At 44.1% G+C, this 24,699-nt stretch overlaps 1 protein-coding gene across 2 annotated transcripts in view; it reads right to left on the reverse strand.

The window, feature by feature from the left end:
* The window catches only part of Trim24 (tripartite motif containing 24), a 94,902-nt gene extending 73,682 nt beyond the window's left edge, over positions 1–21,220 (reverse strand). The window contains exon 1 of one of the 2 annotated variants that reach the window (XM_051151716.1): positions 20,550–21,220. In XM_051151716.1, coding sequence (XP_051007673.1) covers positions 20,550–20,913 — 364 coding nt within the window. In that variant the 5' untranslated portion in view covers positions 20,914–21,220. The remainder of the gene's footprint in view (positions 1–20,549) is intronic. The other variant, XM_051151717.1, reaches the window with a different exon arrangement.
* Positions 21,221–24,699: the final 3,479 nt, after the last annotated feature.

The following is a 24,699-nucleotide window of genomic DNA, read 5'->3' on the forward strand; positions in this document are numbered from 1 at the left end:
CATTTTCAATGAAAACTCTGAAAGCCTTTAAATCCAGAATGGATAGTCTACAGGCTCTAAAAGACTATGGATACCCAATCACAATTGATAGAGCAAAGAATTCCACAATAAAGCCCAATTTAAGTAATTTCTATCTACCAATCTAGTTCTACAGAAGGCACTAGAAAGAAAACTTCAGTCAGAAGAGATTAACTATACCCATGAGCCCACAAAGAATAAATAAAATAAAATAGTACATCAAAAGTGGGAGAGAAATACTCACACCACAACAAAATAATAAGAACCAATAAACACTGCCTGTTAATAACTGTTGGGGCCAAACCTTTCTCTGAGGCCCTAATAAAAGGACAAAGGGAATGCTCCTTTGGTCCTTGCCCATTCTGGGGCTGGGGCTAGGGTCCCAAGGGAGTCAGGGTTTTCTCCACTGAAGGGCTGTGGTTATCAGAACCAAGGCAGCTTGAGAGATCCTGTGTTTCCTTTGTGCAACACTGCTTGATAACCTTCCTGCTCACTTTGTCACATTGTGTGATAACTTTCTGCTAACTCTGTACCATTTCATCCTGCCAACAGTATATAAGATGCTGCAATGTTTAATAAGCTTACTGGCTCGAGATATCAGCTTATACAGTCCTCCTGACCCCAGTTTTCTCTCTTTTTTATTTTATCTTCATTCCTCCCTGCTTTGACAACTTACAGTTTGAGACCCTCATTTCTGCAAGTTCAAACCATTCTCAATATTAATGGTCTCAATTCTCCCCCAAAAGTCATAGACTGGATTAGAAAAAAGGATCCATCACTCTGCTGCATCCAAGAAACACACTTCCCCATCAAGGACAGACATCACTTCAGGGTGAAATGATGAAAAAAGGTATTCAAAGCAAATGAACCCAAGATGCAAGCAGGTAGAGTTATTTTAATATCTGACAAAATAGGCCTCAAACCAAAACTAACCAGAAGCCATAGAGAAAACTATATATTCATTAAAGAAAAAAAACTCATCAAGAGATTATTAATATTCATGACATTTATGAAATTATACAAGGGCACCGAACTTCAAAGAAGAACCAATACTACAGCTAAATCGCAAACTGACCCTCACACGCCGGAGTTAAATAACGTTGTAAATCAAATGTACCTAGCAGACATCTAGGAACATTCTGCCAAAACACTAAAGAATATATTTTTTTTCTCAGCAGCTCATGAAACATTCTCCAAAACCGATCACATATTAGGACACAAAACAAGTCTCAACAGATGCAAGAAAACTGAAAGAATACTCTTAATCTTATATGGATCAAAATTGGATAATAACAACAGAAATAGAAAGTATACAAAACTCATGCAAGGAAACTGAACAACTTACTGCTGAACGAAAATTGGACCAATATAGAAATCAATACGGACACTGAAAACTTCAGAATTGGATGAAAATGAAACACAATATAACCAAATCTATGGGACACAATGAAGGCAGTGCTAAGAGGAAGTTAACAACAGTGTCTACGTTAAACTGGAGAGATCTCATATTAGCAACTTGACCACACACCTGAAAGCTCTCAACCAACAAGAAATAATACCCAAAAAGAGTAAAAAAGAAGAGATATTCAAACTCAGGGAAAAAAAAATCAATGAAACAGAAACAATACAAAGAATTAATGAAAGAAAGGAAAAGTTGGTTCTTTGAGAAAAGTTTGACAAACCCTTAGCAAATTCGGCCAAAAGACAGAGAGAAGATCCAAATTAATTTGAGACAAAAGGGGGAACATCACAACAGACACTAAGGAAATCCAGAGAGATTGATATGGACATACTTTAAATCTTCTACCAAACTGGAGAATTTAGAGGAAATGGCTGAATTTCTTGATATATATGACTTACCAAAGACAAAATAGGCAATTTAAACAGACCCAGAAGCAGTAACTAAGTTTCCCAATTGAAAAAAGTTTAGAGCCAGAAAAATTCAGCACATAATTCTGCCAGACCCTCAAAGAATTAATGCCAACACTCAAAATTATTTCACAAAATACAAACTGAAGAAACGTTTCCTAATAATTTTTACAAAGGCACAATTACCCTGATACTTAAACCACACTAAGGCCCAACAAAAAGAAGATAATAGACTAATAGCCCTTGCAGCACCTGAACACAGGTGCAAACATTCAGGAAATACTTGTAAACCAATCCAAGAATGTACTAAAAAGATAGTACACTATGATTAAGCTGGCTTCACCCCAGAGATGCAGGGATGGCTCAACATAAATAAACTGATAAACGTAATCTATGCCATAAAGAGATTGAAAGACAAAAATTATATGATCATCACATTAGATGCAGAAAAGGCCTGACAAAATCCAATATTCCTTAACGGTAAAAGTCCTAAAGAGACTAGGAATATAGGGACATAACATAGTAGCACAATATAGGTGATTTACAGCAAGCCCACAAGCAACATCGACCTAAACTAAGAGAAAATCAAAACATTTCTACTAAAATCAGGAACAAGAGAAGATATCTACTCTTTCCATTATCTATTCAATATAATAATTGAAGTCTTAGCTACAGCAATAACAACTAAAGGAGATGAAGGAGATACAAATAGAAAAGGAAGAAGTCAAAGTACCTTTATTTGTAGATAAAATAATTTTATATATAAAAGACCCTAAAACTCCACCAACTAACTGCTATAGTTGCCACGCTCGAGGATCAGTAACACTAATATAGTCAAATTGGCCATCTTACCAAAAGCAGTCTACAAATTCAATGCAATCACTTATCACCCTGCACAAAACTCAATTCCAACACAATTTTTCATGTAACTTGAAAGGACAATTTTCTTTTGTTTTTTAAAAAAATTATTTATTTATTATTATGTATACAGTGCTCTGCCTGCATGTATGCTTGCAGGCCAGAAGAGGGCGTCAGATTACATTATAGATGGTTGTGAGCCACCATGTGGTTGCTGGGAATTGAACTCAGGACCTCTGGAAAAGCAGTCATTGCTCTTAACCTCTGAGTCATCTCTCCAACCCCAAAAGGACAATTTTCAACTTCAGATGAAAATGCAAAATACCAGGATAACTAAAACAATCTTGAATAAAAAACAAACAAACAAACAAACAAACAAACAAACCTGTTAGAGATATCGCCATCTATCACACTGATCAATGAAATAAAATTGAAAACCCAGACGTTAAGTCCACACACCTATGGATATTTTTATAAGGAAGCCAGAAATACACACTGGAAAAAGGCTGCATCTTCAGCAAATGTCGCTGGTCAAACTGGTTGGCTGCATGTAAAAGAATCCAAATACATCCATATTTATCACCCTGCAAAAAACTCAACTCCAAGTGGATCCAAGTCCAGATACACTGAAACTGATAAAGGAGAAAGAGTGGAATAGTTTTAAACTCCCTAGCACAGACACACCACCGTTAGCACAGGCACTAAGAACAACAATTAATAAATAGGACCTCATAAATGAAGTAATAACCCAGATCCTAAAGGACAAATTCATTTTTGCTAGATGTGGATATTAGCTTTTAAACCTTTGATATGTGTGCCACAGTCTGAATAACCACCAAGTTAAGGAACCCAGTAAAGGACCAGGGAAGAAGGGAAGTATCTTTAGAGGAAGGAGAAGATAGAGTGTGGTGTTATGGAAAGATAAAGGGGAAACTAGGAGGATTTAATGGGGGGGAGGGGGAGAGGAATAAAGGAGGGAATATGAATATTAAAGGTCATTTGAAAAATCATATGGAAACCTACCACTGTAGAATAGCAGTTCTCAACCTGTTGGTCATGACTCCTTTGGAGGCCAAGCAGCCTTTTCGCAAGGATTCCTTAGGAACAGCCGAAAACATAGATACAACAGTTAAGAAGTAGCAACTATAGGCTGGGCGTGGTGGTGCACGCCTTTAATTCCAGCACTTGGGAGGCGGAGACAGATGGATCTCTGTGAGTTTGAGGCCAGCCTGGTCTACAAAACGAATCTAAGACAGCCAGGGCAAGACAGAGAAACACTGTCTCGAGGGTCACAGCACTGGGAAAGTTGATAACCACTGCTGTAGAAGCTTCTTAAAATATATGTATATATGAAAGGCATCTAACTGGAAGCACCAAATAACAGGGGAGACAATGCCCCAACTAGATAAATCAAAACGTAACAAAATGCCAGCAAGTGAGACCTCCAGTGTGAGGAATGAGTTACATCTTACCAAGCTGTTGGCCAAAAGGGCCCCATGGAATATCCTCCTGCCAAACACCACTGACTTGCTCTTGCCAAGCTATTGGCTCCTCTCTACAACCTGATGGTAATGTCTCTAGCTGAAAACACTGTCATCAAACATGGAAAAGCCGAGCTGGTGTCTAACTAGAAGATTCACACCTACTGACTAGAATTCCTGGTGTTGGCATTCTGCATGCTACCAGAGGAGAAAGGTAATTATCAATATCAGCCAGCTACAAACCCTTTCACCTACAACAGTGACCTACCTACAAGATATACTTGTATATATACAAGACACATTATGACACCAACGTTATGATGGAACCAGCTACCTTTTGATTCGATTTAAGACTCACTCCATGAGAAAGAGTTCACACATGCTACTGCTAAAGTGGCCATGAACACAAAGACTAGATTGGTCATGGTCCTAAGGGAAAACCTAACACTACTATTCTGTTAAAGGAGTACAGACATTAAGATGACCCCTAATGACATACTGCTATACTTGTAAATCAGTGCTTCCCTCAACCCACATCAGAGAAGCTTCTTGCAGTAGATAGAAATTAACACAGAGAACCATTACTGGACATGTGCAGAGTGAGAGACTTCTTAGTCCTAAAAAGGATGTCTTCATCAAACCCATCTCAAGGCTCAGGGATCTATCTGGAAGAATAGATGGTAAGAGCTGAAAGACTGTTAAGAGCTAGAGGTGATGGATGACTCCAAGGAAACAGTATCTTCTATACACAGCAGAACTGATGCACATATGAACTCAGAGACGGTGGCAGCACACACAATACCTGTACAGGTGCATGTGAGATGGGATCTCACTCCTAAACAAGAAGCTATTTCAAAATGATACATGCTGGCAAGGGGAAAAATTAGTTTTCTCCAATGGATCATCACTGGGTATATCAATCACATTCCAAGGGAAGGCCCATGCCCAGGAGAGTTGGCCTACACAAAATGAACTCCATGTTTTAGTTATTACCATTTTTTTTTTTTTTTTTTTTTTTTTTTGGAGACAGGGTTTCTCTGTGTACCCTTGGCTGTCCTGGACTCTTTTTGTAGACCAGCCTGGCCTCAACTCACATCCATCCTCCTGCCTCTGTCTCCCAAGTGCTGGGATTAAAGGTGTGTACCGCCATGCCCGGCGTTACTACTATTCTTATTTTTGTGGACTTCTGTTTCATTTTTGTATTTTTTGTTGTATCGGTCTTTTGTTTGTTTTGTTTATTTTGAAAGAGAAAAAAACAACAAAGAGTTGGGTGAGTAGAGCGGTGAAATCTGGGGGAAGTTCAGGGAGGGGGAAACATGATCAAAATAAAAAACCAAAAGCATAGGGGCGGAATTCAGTTATGAGTCAGCTCCAAAGAACTAACTCATTAATTATAAATCATCTCCCCAAATTGTGCCTATATTGTAGAGTGTTAGCTAACAAAATTGGAAGGGTTGCAGCACAGCTCAGGCAGGGTGTTAGCCTGCCATTCATGAGACTCTGGGTTGAATCTCCAACACTGTAAAATTAAATCAACACCGATGAGGCTGGAAAGATAGACGGCTCATTAGTGAAGAGCACCTGCTGCTCCTCTTAAGAGTTTGGTTCCCATGACCCAGCAGCAGTTTGCAACTGCCTGTAACTCCTGTACCAATGGACCTGGCAGCCTCCTCTGGCCTCCATAGGCACCCACACACACAGTATACGTTCACAGATATACACATCATTTTAAAGTGAATACAAAATCTTCTAAAAATTAGCAAAACCTAAAAAAGAAACAGAGTTCTTGTATTTTATTATTCCTAAACAAAATCTGACCCCTATCAAAAGTGCTTTCTGTTCTTTAGAAATAGCTAATAGGTTACTACTCTGGCTGGACAGCATATCACCACATTAACAATTCTCCAACATATTAGTTTCCAAAATTAATTATTCCAGAGAAACACTAGATCTTAACTCTTTTCCTACATAAAACAGCTGAATACTAAGAAAACTGAACAGTGAGAGAGGTGTGGTTCATCTGTAACCCTAGCACTTGGGAGACAGAACAGAATAATTGTAGTTTAACCTACAAAGAGACCCTGTCTCAAAACACAACAAAGATAGTCAAGACTGATCCATGTGGCCATTCTTTCTTATTCTTTAAGGAGTAGCTTTAGGAAAGCAATTTAGATGGGGATTCTGGAGAAGAGACTGTAATGGTGATAAATCTGTCTAATTTCTACTGTTGCTGTTTTGTAGAATATTAACTTTATGTGTGGGTGTCTGGCTGCATGTGCGCCACATACACGCAGTGTCTGCAGAGGCCAGAGGTGGCATCAGATGCCCTGCAGTTTGAGTTAGCCTTTGTGAACTGCCATATGAGTCCTGGGGATTGAACCCAGGTCTCCTCGAAGAGTAGCCAGCACTCTTAACCATTGAACCACTTTCCAACGCCCCTACTGCTGCTGCTTTTGTACTAAGTCAAGAGGAGTTTGTTTGGTAACACTATGAGCTTGAAGTGTGGCACAACACTCTCGTGCCAGCACTTGGAGGCAGATGAAACTGGATGGACAACTGGAGGCTGCTTGGGCTATACACCCTCAGATTGTGCTCCTGTATCTCAGTAACCTCTTTAGATATTGTCTGACTCACGATATTTGTACTCACAGATTAATGAGAAGAATGGTGATAACCACGTAAACCTTATTCCAAGACCCACATGGAAGACTCACAAAAGTCTAGACCACCAGCTCCAGGAGATCCTGACATCATCTTCTGGCCCCAGTGGGCACTGCTTGCATGTGGTGCATAGATACCCACTTCTAGCTCCCAAGGACATCAATGTGCAGACATATATATATCATAAAAGAGTTTGGAAGGAGTCAACCAGCACAGCTGCACAATGCTGGTCCTGCAAGCAGTCATCACTACATAAAAATTTCAGTGCTAAAGTTCTGAGAGATGGCTCAGTGGTTAACAGATCCTACTGTTCATGTCAAAGAGGGCCACAAAGAGACACACTCATATATAAATCCCCCCAAATACATAATCTTGCTATTCTTCTACATTGCACACCAGATTTAGAGATATTCATTCTCTACTACTGCTAAGGCCAGCTTTGGTGGTATACACCTTTAATCGCAGTGCTGGGAGGCAGAGGCAGGTGAATAATCACTGTGAGTTCCAGGACAGCCAGAGCTACATAAAGAGAACCCACATCAACAAACAAACAAACCCACTACTCCTGATGACACCACACACTTGGGTTCTCCCTTTTTTGGCTAGCTTTCAAAGTGCTATGCAGGCTGCTTAGGGGTGAGGGATCAAGGGTCTCCTTGAGCTGTGACTCTACACAGTACAATATTAGCTGCATGGGAAGACGCCCAACTGCAATAGTGGCATGACTGTTATAAGGGTAACCAACTGTCTTCTGTTGGAATTTGAGGTATATTCTACAAGAGGGAACTCATGCCTCCTAATATTGGCAACCTAGTCAAAAATCCTGTGCTTGTTAGGTGTGATAGCACATATATTACTCCCAGAACTTGGGAAGCAAAGGCAGGTGGATCTCTGTAAGCTCAAGACCAGCCAGGTCTACATATTAAGACTCTGTCTCAAAACAAAATAAAACAAACCAAAATCACCCATGCTTCGGGAAGTCATATATCCAAGGAGGTAAGAAGCACTTACTATTCTTAGCTAGTAAATGGACATAGTATAAAAGTGCCTCCTAAATATCCTGTTTATACACAAAGACAAATGCTACTCACCATGGTGAATGCAGACTCACGGCTGAAGAAACTAAGTATAAATGATGGACGAGAGTTGGTCCCTAAACAAGACATTTGTATCAGCTACTCTAAGCTTCCGGAACATCAAGGAAAGGAGGAAAGAAATAATTCAAGAGCTAGAACACAGAAACCCTACAAACCGCCATCTTCTAAGTAAATACAGCCATTCCATCAGAAACTCACAGCAGCTGGTACTGAGTCTTCCCAGACTGGCCCTGTCAGACATGAGTGGGGAGGGCTTCATGAGCACCTACTCTTCCTACTATTGGCTACTGACAACTCTGGAGATGAAAGGCATTGTCTTCAGTTGTGTAGCCACTGGTGACGCCTACCATACTCCAAAGCATCATTCTAAATTCAAACTCAATGGGCTACGAAACACTACAGAAAGGCAAAACATGGGAAAGAGATCTGTAGGAAAGAGAGACAAACAAGGATGGGAAACAGGTAAAGAAGGGTGGGAGGGATGATCAGAATATACACAGACAGGTATAAATTATGTAAACAAAATAAACTCATATACACACAAAAATCAAACAACAAAAACAACAACAACAACAACAAAAAACCATTTGGGTTGTTGAGATGGCAGAGCAGGTAAAGGTGCTTAATGACAAGCCTGAGTATGTGTAATTTCAATCCTCCTGAGACCACATCATTGGGCAAGCAAGAACACAAATAAAATGTTAAAACAAACACCCCCACCCCTGGGTCAGGGTTTCTCTGTGTAGCTCTGACTGTTCTGGAACTCAATCTGTACACCAGGCTGGCCTTGAACTCACAGAGATCCACCTGCCTCTGTCTCCAAATGCTGGGACTATAGGTGTGTGCCGTCACCACCGAGCATACAAACAAACCTTTAATCACTGGACGTGATAGCTCAAATCTGTAATCCTAGTAGATATAAGGCTGATCAATCACCACAGATCCAACCAAGGCAGCCTAGCCTATAAAGAACTTACCTCAAATAACAAATAACTTCAACCATTTATACAGAAGTTCATTGTGTCTCCTCCTTAGTATAAAAATGTGTGTGTGTCTGTGTGTGTCTGTGTTTTGTGACAGGGTTTCTGTGTGTAGCCTTGGCTGTCCTAGACTCACTTTGTAGAACAGGCTGGCTTCAAATTCACAGAGATCTACTCACCTCTGTCTCCTGAGTGCTGTAATTACAGGCGTATGCCACCGTGCCCAGCTCCAAATTTAATTCTATAATTCAAAGAGATTAAAAAATCTGCAAGAGAATTCTGGAACTTCAAACTTGTCTCAGAATACCAGAACTTTCATCATCCATATTCTCACTCACTCAAGTCTAAGTGTCAAGGGATCAAGCACATAAGTCTTATTTCTAGAATTATGCAAAATACGAAATCTATTCAAGGATCAAGATGGCTCAGCAGGTAAGACCTGAGCCCTGGAACTCACATGGAGAAAACAAGTTCAGAAAAACCACCCTCTAACCTCTATAGACCCCCAAGCACAAATACATAATAAATAAATGCAAAAAGTTGTCAATTTTTTAAAACTATATAGATACTATAAATATCATTGTGGGTTGGACACTTGTGGATTCAACCAACTGCAGGTGAGAAAAACTACCTACTTGATCTGGAGACTTTTTTATTATTCCCCTAAACTATATAATGTTATTAACTTTTACAGCATCTATGTGGTTGTAGTGAGAAATTTGTAATTTTGGTTTCTTAACAACACCAACACCACCACAAGGGTTGAGGAGATGGCTCAGAGGTTAAGAGCACTGGCTGTTCTTCCAGAGGTCCTGAGTTCAATTCCCAGGAACCATATGGTGGCTGACAACCATCTATAATGAGGTCTGGTGCCCTCTTCTGGTGTACAGGTGTATATGCAGGCAGAACACTATATACACAATAAATAACTCTTAAACACACACACACACACACACACACACACACACACACACACACACACACACACACGGAGGGGGAGAGAGAGGGGGGCGGGGCCCAAACTTGATGGCCCATGCCTTTAATCCCAGCACTCGGGAGGCAAAAGCAGGCAGATCTTTGTGAGTTCCAGGCCAGCTTGGTCTACAAAGAGAGTCCGGGACAGTCAAGGCTGTTACACAGAGAAACCCTGTCTCGAAAAACCAAACCAACCAACTAAACAAACAAACACAGAAATGTTATGGGAATGTTTTTTGTTTTAATCCCTGCTTCAGACTGTCCACAGCAGCTGACTATGATTTGCCTCATGCTCTGGGAGGGGCATGATTTTGCCAGCTGCAGATTGTTTCTGCAAGTGTATGGATGATGTTTGGAATTCTGGGAACTTTTGAGAGATTTATAAACACTAGAGCCCCGAGAGGCTGCAGATACTGCTGCTGGTTGCTGGTTGTTGTGGTGGTAGTTGGTTGCTGTTTATCAAGTGGTCATGCACAAAGAGATGAGTAGATGAAATTGAATATTCTGATGATAAAGATCAAACTTCACCAAAGAAACCTGCTGCCCCTAATCAGCAGGAAGTAGTCTAATGATATTGATACCCCTTCCCCTCTAATCTTCTTTCTCTCCTACCTAGTGTTAGGGAGGGTTGGAAGAGTGTAATAAGGGTAGCCAAAAAAGGAATCCACAAAGTAGCCAAAAGCCCAGCTACAAGTTGTGTTAGGTATTATCTAGAGAGAACTAAAGAACATCAGGCTGTATATAGGTTATTTAAAAATACTAGGCCACTTTCCTTAAGGAACATTAATAAAACCTTTGGATAAGGAAGATTCCTGAGGCTGGAGTGATAGTAAGCTGTTCAAATCACTGACAGCATCCACGTGTCAGCTTATAACTAGCTATCTGCAGTTTCAGAGGATCCAACGCCCTCTTCTGGCCTCAAAGGGTACCAGGAACTCATGCGGTTCCTGCATACATGCATGTAGGCAAAACACTTATACACATAAAAATTAAAATTTGAGATTCCTATACAAGACACCTTAACAGGGCTGGAGAGTTGGCCCAGAGGTTAGAAATACTCTGTTCTCTCAGAGAACCAGGGCTCCATTCCTGGCACACACATGCTAGGTCTCATCTGTAACCCAGTTCCAGGGACTCTGACATGCTCTTCCGGCATCCATGAGCACCAGGCTCCATGTGTTACATACACATGCATACATGCAGGCAAAACACTCACACATTAAGAACAACCTGAGGGAGGGGGATGAAAAGAAGCCCTAAGATGTACCTAAGAATTAAGAGCTGGGGGCTTCATGGTGGTGTGTGCTTTTTAGTCACAAGGCTTACTCTTCAGCATCAAGATAAGCATATTTGCAATTAAGAACTAAGATTTATTTGAGCCTAATAAAGCTTGCCTTTAAAACCAGCACTCAGAAGGCAGAGGCCAGCCAGGGCTACACAGTAAGATACTGTCTCAAAACACAAACAAGAAATACGATTTAAATTATACCTGCACTACCTTTCCAACAAGCAAGCCACTTTGAAATTTACTATTAATAATCTGAGAGTCTGCCTCATCTGCAACCTAATAAGGTCGCCTAAGTTTCACAGAGAATGAGTTTTCATAGGTGATGACCAATGGCAAACAACTCAGGGAGCAGGGACACAAGGGTGGCTTATTATGAACAGCAATAGCATAAACTCGAGTGTTTGTGACAAGGAGCAGGGACACAAGGGTGGCTTATTATGAACAGCAAAAGCATAAACTCGAGTGTTTGTGACAAGGCAAGACAGTGCAGAGGTTCCTCCATCATGGGTTCTTGCTGAGGCCATTTTAGGTTTGACTAGAATTTGATCTCCTTGATGTAAAGCCCAGTGGAAAATTACTAAACTCTATTCTAGGAGACCAAGGTCAAGACGCCCCAGCTAATTTACACCTGCTCCATCAGAGAAGACAGACATTCTGCCTCCTTGTGTTCCAACTGGACCAATGGGAAAGGCAAGAGGAGCTAGAGAAAAGGATTCCTCCGTTGACTCTACTATTCCTGGTCCCTTTTTCCCCCCAGCACACACAGAGTCCCTCTGGCCATGGGAAGGCCAGACAGGCTTTGTCTGAAGCTATGTGAGCACCGTCTATTCCCCCCTTGAGGGAAGCATGAGGACCCTGTTACAGACAAGAGGAAGAAGACGGAAAGGAAGTGGTCCTTTTCTCCACCAGCTGTTTATATTATATAACTGGATGTTTTATGAGACCTTAGGCCCTTATCAGCCTGTTGGGACACTGTTTTCTATACACATCAGCTGACTTGAGATGATTGCCAGGAGCTCCTGGCCACCCTGTTTACAGCCAAGGACACCCAAATCTAGCTGGACAGAAGTTGGCTCTGAGGTCAGGTGGCAGCCAGATGCCCAGAGAGACTGAGGCTTCCCATCCACCCTACCCCACTGGGATTCTAGTACCAATGAAGGTAAGGAGGCATTCGACACTTCTTGCAAGGATTAAAAGTGGCAGTCAAAAAACCTACCAACATATCCAAGCTAAGTAGTCAGAACACTTAAGGACCTGATGAATTACCTGCTGATTTTCTGGAAAGGTTCTGTGAGGCATATCAGGTATTTACCCCCATAAACCCAGATGTCCCTGCAAACCAGTGAGCCACTAATATTGCCTTTGTCCTGTAGTTTGCCCCAGACATACAGAGAAAGCTGCAGAAATTAGAAGGACTTAAAGGAATTGAGTAGGTCTCAACTTCTGGAAAAGTTTACAAAGTTTACAAGAGCCAAGATTCAGCTGAAGACAGGGAACAGAACAGCGCATCTCCCACGCGGTGATGTCTTCCCTTAGCGAAACAGATGAGAGGAAATAACGGAAGCGAACCTGGAGAAAGGGTTCAAAAACTTACCAACATTGTTTGAAGCAGCTCCGAGGACAGATTTATTGGGATTTAGACAAAACTTCTCCAGTAGGTAGCGGCCTCCTTAGGCCTCTGAGCACTGACGGAGGTGGAGAGGCAGCAGAAGGCCGTTCCAATCCCTCTAAGCCCTAACCTACAGTCTCAGGCAAGAAGGTTCAGCTGTGCTGTCCTCAGGTCACATACCTGGGTACAACCCAGAGAAGGGAAAGCAAATGCTTTCCTATAACTGAATTTCAACCATTCTGCAAATTCCTGCTCCCCAATGAAAAAGCAAATATGGGAGCTGCTGGGGCAGGTGGATGCTGCTGCCTATGGAAACGGGATTTGCTGAGATAAGCCCTCTACCCCGGAGTACGAAGGTTTGGGATGGACTGAGACTGAGCACATGGCCTTTTCCAACATCTCAAAAAATGCTCTGGATCTGCCCTGCTCCTTCCAGAACATTACTACATGTGGGTGAAGCCAGAGCCTTTCCCAAGGGGGTCCTCATGCAAACCTTGGAACTCTGAAAAAGACTGGTGTCCTATCTGCCCAAGAGACTTAATCCAGTCAAAGCCAGATGGCTAGCATGTATAAAAGCCATAGCTGCCACCTTCCTGCTGGTAAAAGAAGCTGACAAATTAACTTTAGGGCAAGAATTGTTCCTGAAAGTCCCAAACTCTGCTGAGGTCCTCTTGAGGGGTGTACCTGAGAGATGGGTGTCTCCTATGCCTGTCGTGGGGTGGGGGACCCAGTACCAAGCCCTGCTTCTACAGCAACCCTGCATTTGGTCCCACAGGATGCCAGCCTTCAACCCTGCCAATCTATTGCAGATGATGAGCTTATGGAATCTCTGCATGACTATCTTGAGGGGACTGACTTAATCCAGTCTATCAGGCTTGAATTGACTAACGTCCCACTGACGACATCAGATGAGGTACTGCTCACGGATGGGAGCAGTTTTGTCCAAGACAGAATCAGGTATGCAGAAGTAGCAGTAGTGACTCAAGATAAGACTATCTAGGCAGGCCAGGTGGTGGTGGTGCACTCCTTCAATCCCAGCACTTGGGAGGCGGAGGCAGGTGGGCCCCTGTGAGTTTGAGGCCAGCCTAGTGTACAATGTGAGTCTAGGACAGCCAAGGCTACACAGAGAAACCCTGCCTCGAAAAACAAAACAAACAAACAAACAAGACTATCTAGGCAGGATATTTAAGCAGAAGAACTGTAGAGGAATTTTAATTTAGAACATGGCTGTTCTGGCAAGAGATCACATCCAAAAATACCTTTCTAGGTCTGTGTGATCCAGCTGGAATACAAACGTGCCCTTAATCCAGGAGACAGAGGCAATTAGATCTGGGTTCAAGGCAAGCCTGATATAGAGCAGGTAAAGAAAAGCTTAGGTCCAGGTGATAGTACATGCTTCTTATCTCAAACAATGAAGGTAAAGTTAGTTTGTAGAAGGAAGCACCTGTGTTTGAAAGTGATTGCTTAGTTGAGTGACAGAAGAGGTGACGAATCAGAGAAAGATTTGACCCAATGGGATATGCCCACCTCTCAGGAGAAGAGAAGAAAGGGAAGCTACTTAAGGGACAATGCAGAGAGAGGGAGAGAGGAAGGGAAAGGGAAATGGAGAGGGAGAGAGAGGGAGAGGAGGAGGGAGGGAGAGAATACAATTTTACCAGGGAGAGTTTTACAGAGAGAGGTTGAAGGCTGAACAAGCCAGAGAATGAGAAAGAGTCAGAAGATTGGAGCAGATTGCTGGAGTTAGTTGGAGGACAAGCAGGGGCCAAGAAAAAGCCAGATTGAATAAGTCAGCTGGGAGGAGTTTGGGTCAGTACAGCAGAATCGAACCAGGCAGCCCAGAGCTCAGTAAGACAAGAAAGGGTAAACTTATTAAGCAGTACATCTCAGAGGCTGAAAATGTTCTAGGCCTAGGTTAGACTGTACGGAGGCTAGAAGCTTCCAGAACGAGGCCTAGGATAGCAGAGGCAGTAAGCCTCCCAGACAACAACTGTAACAGGTGAGTACAAGTTCTTTTTACAGAGAACCTCAGCTCAATGAGCTGAATGTGAAGGTGGCCATTGTCTACCACAAAGGAGATTCCCCAGAAGCCAGAGGTAACTGAGAAAGGAGGAGGCCTAGGACCAGTGGGGCCTCTCCAAGTCTTGGTAGCCCTGGTGGAGCCCGGCTTACAGGACCTTTCATCAGAATGAATTCCAGGGGAAGCTGACTGGGTGAGCAAGAACTAGCCACAGAGAGTAAAGAATGGTAGATGCTGCTGGACTTCCGATAAGTCTGGGAAGGTGGATAAGTTATGGACCTCCTAGGCACCACAAAAATTGTTCAACTCCTCAGACCCAGATATTATGTTCCAAATTTGAAAGCCTAATTTAAAGACAACACCTTTAGATGTGCCACCTTACTCAGGAAACCCCAAAGGAAAAAGATCCCATAAGGGATCCAGGCATGAGGAAATGGACCTGAAGGGCACTGGAAGTTGGACTTCACTGAAATCAGGCCTACTGCTTTGGGCTGTAAATATTTGTTGCTGTTTGTAGAAACCTTCTTGGGATGGGTGGAGACCTACCCCACCTAAAAAGAGTCTGCACCACTAGCTACTAAGAAACTTCTTCAGGAGATAATTTCTCGGTTTAAACTGCACCTAGCTTTGGACTCAGGCGATGGCCCTGTTTTCACAGCCAAAGTGTTTCAAACTCTGACAAAGATATTAATTGGAAATTACATTGTGCATATAGGCCAGAGCTCAGGTCAGGCAAAAAGGATGTATGAAACACTTACGGAAACTCTAACCAAATTGGTCCTGGGAACTAGCAAAAAACGGGCCAACTTCTTCCCCCTCACCCTGCTCAGGGCCCAACGTACTCCTTCCTTACCAGGAGGCGATTACTCCTTTTTGAAATTATGTTTGGGAGACCACTCCCTGTCCTCCCCAAACTCCAAGCTATTTCTCAAGCAAAAATGTCTAATCACTTCCTTTTTAAGTCCTTGCAGGCTTAGCAGGAATTTTCCAGCCCACTGACCAGATTGTGAAGTGTATCCTGCCCCTTCCCACCTCTGAACCCACCCACCAGTTCTAACTGGAAGAACTGGGTTGGATAAAGTGGATCCCTACCTGGAGCCTGTAACCTGTGTGGAAAAGATGCTACTCAGTCATCCTCACCACTCTAACTGCTGTCAAACTAGCCAGTGCCAGCTCTTGGGGTCATCACTCCCAACTAAAACAATAAAGAGTCCCTGAGGACGACAAAAGATAAAGAGTGACCAGAGTTTACTAACTTGGGATACATGATTCCCATTAGTCCCCAACCTGGGCATGGGAACTCAGAAAAAAAAAAAAAAAAAATCAGGGATGAGAAATTATATATTTTGGGTGGACCACTAGTCTCTCATGTCCACTCCAGGGGTGAAACAACATGGGTCAAGAGGAGACCCGGGTCAGTAAATCAGGATAAGACTGGCTCGGAAAAAGCCTTCAAGGATTACAATTTATGCATGCCCTCCCTGCCAGTGGCCAAGCTGCCCTGTCACAGACAAGGTGGCGGCACCTCGTCTTCAAATTATAATCTTGTTTGTTCACCTTACAATAAGGTTTGCTCAAATGCTCACCGAACCAACGGTAGCCTAGAGGACCACATATTCTTTCATGCCCGAGGCTACCTAGCTTCTTGTCCTAATGGTTTGACAAATGTGCCTCCTCCAGCTCGCTAGAAGGTCATATATCTACTCAAGTGTGCTAGTCTATGTTATCCCATAGGTATATGTGCCTGTAGTGGAGAAGCGGGCAAGAGCTCATACTGGCTTTGACTCAATGTTAAAGGTCAAACAGGCCCCAACCTTAGTAGGGACAGGAATAGCCAGTGAAACTGCTATAGGCACCTCAGCCTTGATTGTTGGAAATCAAAGCTTTAGGGGGAACTCAGTTCCCAGATATTTTAGACCGGGACCATTTAAAGAATTCTATTTCTAGGCTGGAGAGCCAAGAGGATTCTCTCACAGAGGTAATCCTGCAGAACTGAAAGAGACTAGATATCCTTTTGTTTAGTTGCATTTTGTTTTGTTTTGTTTTTTTGAGACAGGGGTTCTCTGTGTAGCCTTGGCTGTCCTGGACTCGCTTTGTAGACCAGGCTGGCCTCAATCTCAGAGATCTATCGTTTTGTTTAGTTGCATTTTGTTTTGTTTTGTTTTTTTGAGACAGGGGTTCTCTGTGTAGCCTTGGCTGTCCTGGACTCGCTTTGTAGACCAGGCTGGCCTCAAACTCAGAGATCCACCTGCCTCTGCCTCCCAAGTGCTGGGATTAAAGGCGTGTACCACAAAACAGAGGAGTTTGCATGGCCTTAGACGAAACTTGGTGTTTCTGTGCCAACCAATTAGGACTAATTAGGTAAACCTTGCCGTGGTCAAGGAAAACCTCACAGAAAGGGAAGAAAGGAGACACAGATCAGATGATTAGCATCAGTTTCTGTTTACCTGGTGCCTGTGTCTGGCCACCTCACAGTCAGCACTAGCCTGGTCCCTATGGCTGACCACCCCACAGTCAGCACTAGCCCGACTACTGATTTTTATTCTGATGCAGCTAATAGTTGATCCCCAACTGCATGGCTAATATACCAAACAGAGAATAAACTCAGTTAAGCTTCTGGTCCCTAGAACCAATCATGCGCCGCCCCCCCCCCCCAGCAGGACAAGTCAACAATTTGAGTCTTGCCCATACAATCAATTAGGGAATGCAACAGAGCAAGACAGCACAAAGGTCCTCTATCTTATATTTTTGCTGAGATCATTTTAGGTTTGACTAGAGTTTGGCCTCCTTGATAGAGATTGTGAAAAAATGCCAAATTCTAAGAACTTGAGGTCAAGATATCCCCAGCTAATTTATCTTGGCTTCTGTTAAACTGCCTGCTTGTGTAAACCTCTCCCTCCAGCTAATTACCTATCTCAGCTTCTGTTAAACTGCTTGCTTGTGTAAATGTTGTTTTTATTTACTAAGATTAGAAGATTAGATGTGAGCCTTACTATTGCAGGATATTTGATCTCATTGTGAATCCAAGATTGTGTACTGGAAAAACCTGTTTCTAGCTGTAGTGTGGCTCAGCCCTAGCAGCTTTGATCCAAGAACTTCCTGTTTATTGTAAACAGGTAGCTGTGGTGTGGCTCAGCTCTAGCACGCACCTTTTACTCAAAAGCTTTCTGCAGCCAGGTTTAAATAAAGTCAACTACAGGTCAACAGGCAGAGTGAGCAACCAGTTGAGAGGGAGTGAACATAGGAAAAAATGAGAGAAAGAGAGAGAGAGAGAGAGAGAAGGGTTCGGGAGCAGAGAGGAAGTAAAAAGGAGGGACATTCAGTTTGAAGGGTTTCGGTTGATTGTTTGTTTTAAAGACAGCGTAGAAAAAGAGAAGGGGCTCTCTCCTTCTGGGATGTTCGCTGAATAGGAAGGTCAACAGGGTTCTTTCTCTGCCTCTCTAGAGTAGGCTTTCACCCTACGTTAGCTCCTGAGTCTTTATTGGTAAAATTGAATATCTGGGATTTTGTTTAAAAACAACACAGTACCCAACCTTTATGAGGCAGGGTTTCTCTGTGTAGTGTGGCTGTCCTGGACTCATTTTGTAGGCCAGGCTGGCCTCCAACTCACAGACCTACCTGCCTCTACCTCCTGAGTACTTGGGACTACAGGAGTGCACCACCTGACCTGGCTCTCGAGCTTTTCAATCTACCTGTAGGTCTAGGCCTGGAAGCTTCTAGCTCCATACAATCTAATCTTCGGCAATCCTAGACCTTGAAGGCTTCAGTTTCCAGCTTCTATCTGCTAACCTATGCCTAGAATGTTTTCAACGGAATAAGCTTGCTCTTTCTAGCTCTTTCTGAACTCTGGCTGGCTGGATCAACTCAGCTGTTCTGGCTCAAATTCCTCTCCAAGCTGACTTATTCAAATTAACTTCTCTCAGCTTCTGACTGAATTGCTTTGCTTGGAAAAACTGCTTCAAAACTCCGTGAACTGAGTCGCACTGACTGCACAAACTTAATGAAAGTGCACTGGACTCAACTCAACTCTCTCTCCTAACACTGCTCTTAAGTAGCCTCTCTTTTCCTCTCTTCTTTTGAAGGTTGGACATATCCTATCTCTGTGTCATTCTGTCACATATTTCTCTGATTTTCTCACTTCATCTGCCCCTCATTGTTGGAGATTAAAGGTATGTACTAAAGGTACCTATATTCCAGGCAGATCACAGAGACCTATAAGTCTTTGGAAGTGATCCCTTGCCAGAACAGCCATGTTGCTGGATTAAAATTACTCTACATGCTGAAACAAAACCTCCTGCTTACAACTGACAGGCAAGATAAAAGGATGTGAGTTTTTGCCTATAAAAGCCCCTCACTCTAAAGTTTAGAGCAGTGGTTCTCAAGCTTCCTAATGCTACGACGCTTTAATACAGCTCCTCATGTTGTGGTAACCCCTAACCATAAAAGTATTTTCTTTGCTATTTCATAACTGTAATTTTGCTGTTATGAATTGTAATGTAAATATCTGACATACAGGATATGATATCTGACCCCTGTGAAAGGGTCACTGTCCCCCCCAGGGGTCGGGACCCACAGGTTGAGAACCACTGCGTTTGTATTTGCATCCTGAGTATCTTGACTATAGTCAGCCGGCCGGAATAAACACTTTCATTTGCCTATAGACTGTGTCTGAGTGGTCTCTAATAGGCTTCCTCTAACAACAGAGACCCCCCATGGTAAATAGTTTCCTATGACTAAAGACTGTTCTAAGACAGTGCTGAATGAGTCTAAGAGAACAATGCGAGGCAACAGTCGCATCCTGACCTGGTGAAAATTATTTAACATATTAACTCAAAACAGCTATTCCTTGTAAAACAGGTACTCTGACTGGCCACCAGGTGTGACTGCTGATGCCTGTGATCTTTACTCCGAAGAGGCTGAGGCGGGAAGATTGCTAGCTGTGGACAAGTCTGGGCTGCTACATAAGCCAAACAAAAACAAACAAATCACGAAGAAACAGAAACGTATTTCTCTTCCTCCGTTACTTTGTATGTTTAAAAAGACGCCAATTTCCCAAAATTTTGCAGATTTAAAAGTTTAAAACTTCAAGCGTTCTCCCAGAAATAATTACCGCACTTCAAATTACTTTAAATGCTTTAAACTTGTTAACATAAGCAATGGAAACTACCTGTCAAAAACTAATTACCCAGTTCCACCACAAAAGAGAAAGTAACTTCAAACTACTACGTACAAAACACTTTGTAAGTCTGTTTACTTTCTACCCTTTATCGTGTAGCTCAGAATAAAATCTCGGAAAGCAGCAGACAACAAAACTCCTTCTCCGGGTTCCTTTGTCCCCAACGGAGGGGCAAGAGGAGAGGGAACTCGTTAAGGTAAAGAGCCCAGAATGTACAAGATTCGAAACAGACGGCGACCGATCTGCAGTCAATCATCAAAGAAACTCCCCATCTCTTCATCTCCATCCCTCCTCCCCCTCTCTGGCTCGCACAACCCGGGTGTACAGGACCTGATCCGGATCGTAGGCGCCCGGACAAAGCTTCGCGGAGGCAGCGGGGAGCTGCTAACTCGCCGCAGCCTTCAGAGCTCCGCAAAAGTGAGGGACCGCCGAGCCGCTCGGCCAGCCCCGGGCCCACTTCACCCCTCCCTAGCCGCGTGACAGCGGGTCGCGCCCGCCAGCTCGCGGGGCCCCCTCTCACCTTGGGTGGCGAACGGCGACGGACCACCGGCTGGGGAGCCCGGGGCGGGGGTGGGGACGGGCGCGGGTGGAGGGGTCTCTGCCGAGCCCGGCGCGGGCGCCGTCAGCATGAGGTAGCGCTGGGGCGCGGGCAGGCAGCGCTGGCAGAACGAATGCAGGCAGGGCAGCAGCTTGGGCGCCCGGCTCTGGATGTTCTGGTGGCACACGGCGCAAGTGTCCAACAGGTTGAGCCGGGACGTCTCGCCGCCGCTCTCCGAGTCCGGGCCCTGGCGGCTCTCGGCCTCGTTCTCCCCGCTCGGTGCAGCCGCTGCGGGGCCCCCGGCCGGAGCCGCCGCCGCCGCCGCCTTCTCCACTGCCACCTCCATTGTCCTGCGGCCGCCGCCGGGGAAGCGGGAGCGCGCTCACCGCCCGCCGCCCCCGACGACCTCCGCTGCCGCCGCCGCCGCCTCCCGCTTCTCCTCCGAGGCCGCGCGGATTCGCGGAGGGAGGCGCAGAGAGGAAGCCGCCTCCCGAGTAGCGCGGCCGGAAGACGCCGAGCTGTCAACGGGGACCGGTTCCCGCACCGCGACGCCGCCGCGCGGGCCGCCAGGCAAACCGCCACCGCGACGCTCGAATCCGCCCAGCAACCTTTCTCTCGGGCCCCTTGGACCACCGCGGGCCCCGCCCCCACCTCCCTCTCCCAGCAACCGCGGCGACAGCGAGCTGAGCGCCGTCCAATGACCGCCGCGCCTGCCCAGGGGGCGGGGCTTGCGGGAGCCCGCGAGGCTCCGACGGCCCCCGCGGGAGGTTGGGAGTGGGCGGGGCTAGCCTCGTTCCGGACGCGGAGGACCGCCGCCGCTGATTGGCTCGCTGTGCGTGTGTCTCTCTTCTGAAGATAGTAAAAGGATTATTTGTTAGGCGGCCGGAGCAGGCGCCTGGTTCGGCCCGCCGCTATGGCCCCGCCCAGGGGGCGGGGCTCCATCTTGTCTACACAACCTGTTTAATTAAGAAACTGCGTGGAAAACTGCATTTACTACTTGGAGACGCATATGGCGAGAGGAGTAAAGATCGTGGGAGAGCCGAGGGAGGATGGAGAAGTAAGTAACGTGCAAATGAGAGAAAGAACCAAGAAACACGTTGTGTAAGCACGCACACATCGCGTCAAAGAACAGTGCAGACAGCTTGAATTTTCTGAGGTTTGAATTTATCTCTGTGATGAGTCAATGAATGTGATGTATAAGGGGGAGAAATTGCACGTTTGTCGGAATTTTTTACAGCTATATATCAATGGAAAGAGGTAATTAATTTTGTTTCTTAAATGAATAAAAGCAATAGATTTTTTTCAAGGATTAAACAAGCAATTTACAAATGTCTTAACTATGTGAATATTAAACGATTTAAAGAAATAAAAGAAGACAGACCTGGTGTCACACACCCATACTACTTACTAATAGTCCAAAGGTTGAACTGGGAGAATTACCGCAATCTCAAGATGATCCTAGCTTATAGCCTGTGTAAAGTCCTGCCTCAAAAAGAGGAGGAAAAAGAAAAAGAAAAAAAAAAAGTTTTTTTTTTCTCAATTCTGGTTTCAGAGTTTCAGTATTATATTTCACGTCTTCCTTCTCTCATGCTTGTTACCGGAAATTCTGGGGAGTCCCATGGGGAGTTGCCACCTGTTACTAGGGAAATCAGAATCCCCTCTTGAGGTTCTTAGTCTCATTAATGAAAGAATTTAAGAAGAGCCTCAAAAGGAAGCTGGGGGAAATTTTATTGGAGTTTAAAAGGAAAAAAAAAAAAAAAAAATCCAGGCAAGCTATAAATCTCTGCAGCTGCCCCGAAGAACTTGGAGAAGTGAAGAGAGAAGGCCATGCCATTTTTGTTAAACAGACATAGAGGTCAGACACATGGCCAGGAGGGGAACTTTAGTAAGAGCAAGGAAGCCCAAAGTACCAGAGAAATTGTATTAGGCCAGCATTCAAAATAAAATAAATAAATAAATGGAGAAAAAAAAAAAAAAAAGAGGAAAGTTGAGTGTTTCTGAGTCAGGCGTCATGGAGACTCTCAGGAGGAATCTAAAACTACTACACTAGGATTCAGGCATTTTGGGAAGAGGAAGTTCATTATTTCATTAAAGGGTGGTTGTTCCTTCTGTCTCTTTAGCATGGCTTAATGTGACCCTGCCTTTCTAAGGGATGGTCTCTTATCCCGGTGACTGGCAGGACCAGTGAGATTAAGGTTTATAATAGAGGAGATGGTATGTATCCATCTCAGAGGTGGATTCCATTGACTTTTGATGCAGAGGCAACATCTTTTGTACACACAGGACTAAAATGTATGTGCTATGGATCCCAAAGATTTAAGGAGAAAGACCACTGACCCAAATTATCATGGCCAAATTTATTAAAGCGAGCCTTTTCATTTCTGTACATGGGCTGCCAACCCCCTAAGGCGAGGCTAAGGAGATCAGTCTTGGACAGGAGGAAGACAAGGTTTTTTTTTGTTTGTTTGTTTGGTTGGTTGGTTTTTTGAGACAGGGTTTCTCTGTGTAGCCTTGACTATCCTGGACTCGCATTGTAGACCAGGCTGGCCTCGAACTCACAGCAATCTGCCTGCCTCTGCCTCCCAAATGCTGGGATTAAAGACGTGCACTACCACTGCCTGGCAAGACAAGAAGCTCAGCGGTAGGGGGTTTCCAAGTGGGAGATTTGTTGGGCAAAATAGGTGGGATTACAGAAGAAGGAAGTAACAAGGTATGGTAGTCATAGCAACCTTATGAAACAAAGGTAGGATTCCAAGATGGGCATTACAACTTTTTGCAACAAACCAGGCGTGGTGGTGCTCACCTTTAATCTCAGAACTCGGGAGGCAGAGGCAGGCAGATTGCTGTGAGTTCAAGGCCAGCCTGGTCTACAAAGTGAGTCCAGGACAGCCATGGCTACACAGAGAGACCCTGTCTCAAAAAAACAAAACAAAACAAACAAACAAACAAACCCACAACAATCTTTTGTAATAAAGATATGATTGCCATTTCCTGGAACAGGCAGGACAGATTAAGGTAACAGGTGGGGCAGAGCCCAGTCCTTGAGAAACAGATTCAATCATAAACATGAATGAACCCAGTTTGTCTTTACTATAAGATGGCTTTCAAGCCTAAGATGGAGGCAGGCTGGGTCATCAGTGCTTACATATAAGTGAGGTATGTAATTGTACTTTTAAAAGATATTTTTATTTTGGCTTCTTATATCTCTTTCTCCCTTCTCCACCCCAATCCCTTCCAACACCCCAACTCCAGGTAGGAGAGAAAGAAGGTTAGTGGAAAGAGAGGGCACAGTTCTCTTTGGATACTTCCTGCTGTTTAGGGTCATTGGGTTCTTTAGGGCCATACCAGCCTCCATAGTCAGGATATTCAGCCAGCAACAGCAAATGCTGCAGCAGCCTTCTCTTCCTCTTCCAACCATCTCCTTCAAACATTCTTCTTTTAGCCTCCTTTCTCTTTCTCTCTCTTTGGGCTCTCATAGCCCAAAGATCACACCTCTGGCACTGGGCAATGCCCTGTTGACAAATGTCATGTGCCCTCTCACGAGGCTATCAGCTGTGGACAAACTGGAGCAGCACCCATATCCCACACCTAGGATTAAACAAAAGCCCGTTTACGCAACGTAGCTGAGTTTTAAGAAAGCAGAACTTCCACAACAGAGGTAAGCCTGGACCGTAGCTCAGACGAGGATGGGGTCCTGTGGGTAAGGCTTTGCTAAACCTGAGATGACCCTGGAAGGATAAACTCAGTAGCAACAGAATGGCACGCTGAAGTCAGCAACAGCTTCCATCTTGCTTCCCAGGACAGTTAATAGGATCTCAATATCAGATCCTGCTACTTAATGACCTTCAGTGGCTGATTTGTACAAACCACCCTCCCAGCCTTTGTAACATGCTTTGTGTGTTTGAGGATTTTCACACACACACACACACCATCTTGGGGGCTGGAAAGATGATTCAACAGTTAAGAGTGCTTGCAGCTCTTCCAAGTTCTGTTTCCAGCACACATTTACTGGCTCATAAGCTGCCTATAACTCCAGATGCAAGGGACCCAACACCCTCTTTTGGCCTCCACAAGCATGCATACTCACACGCTAATGTACACATACACACACACTTAAAAATAAAAATATAAT

The sequence above is a fragment of the Acomys russatus genome, chromosome 10, assembly GCF_903995435.1.
Source record: "Acomys russatus chromosome 10, mAcoRus1.1, whole genome shotgun sequence".
Classification (NCBI taxonomy): domain Eukaryota; kingdom Metazoa; phylum Chordata; class Mammalia; order Rodentia; family Muridae; genus Acomys; species Acomys russatus.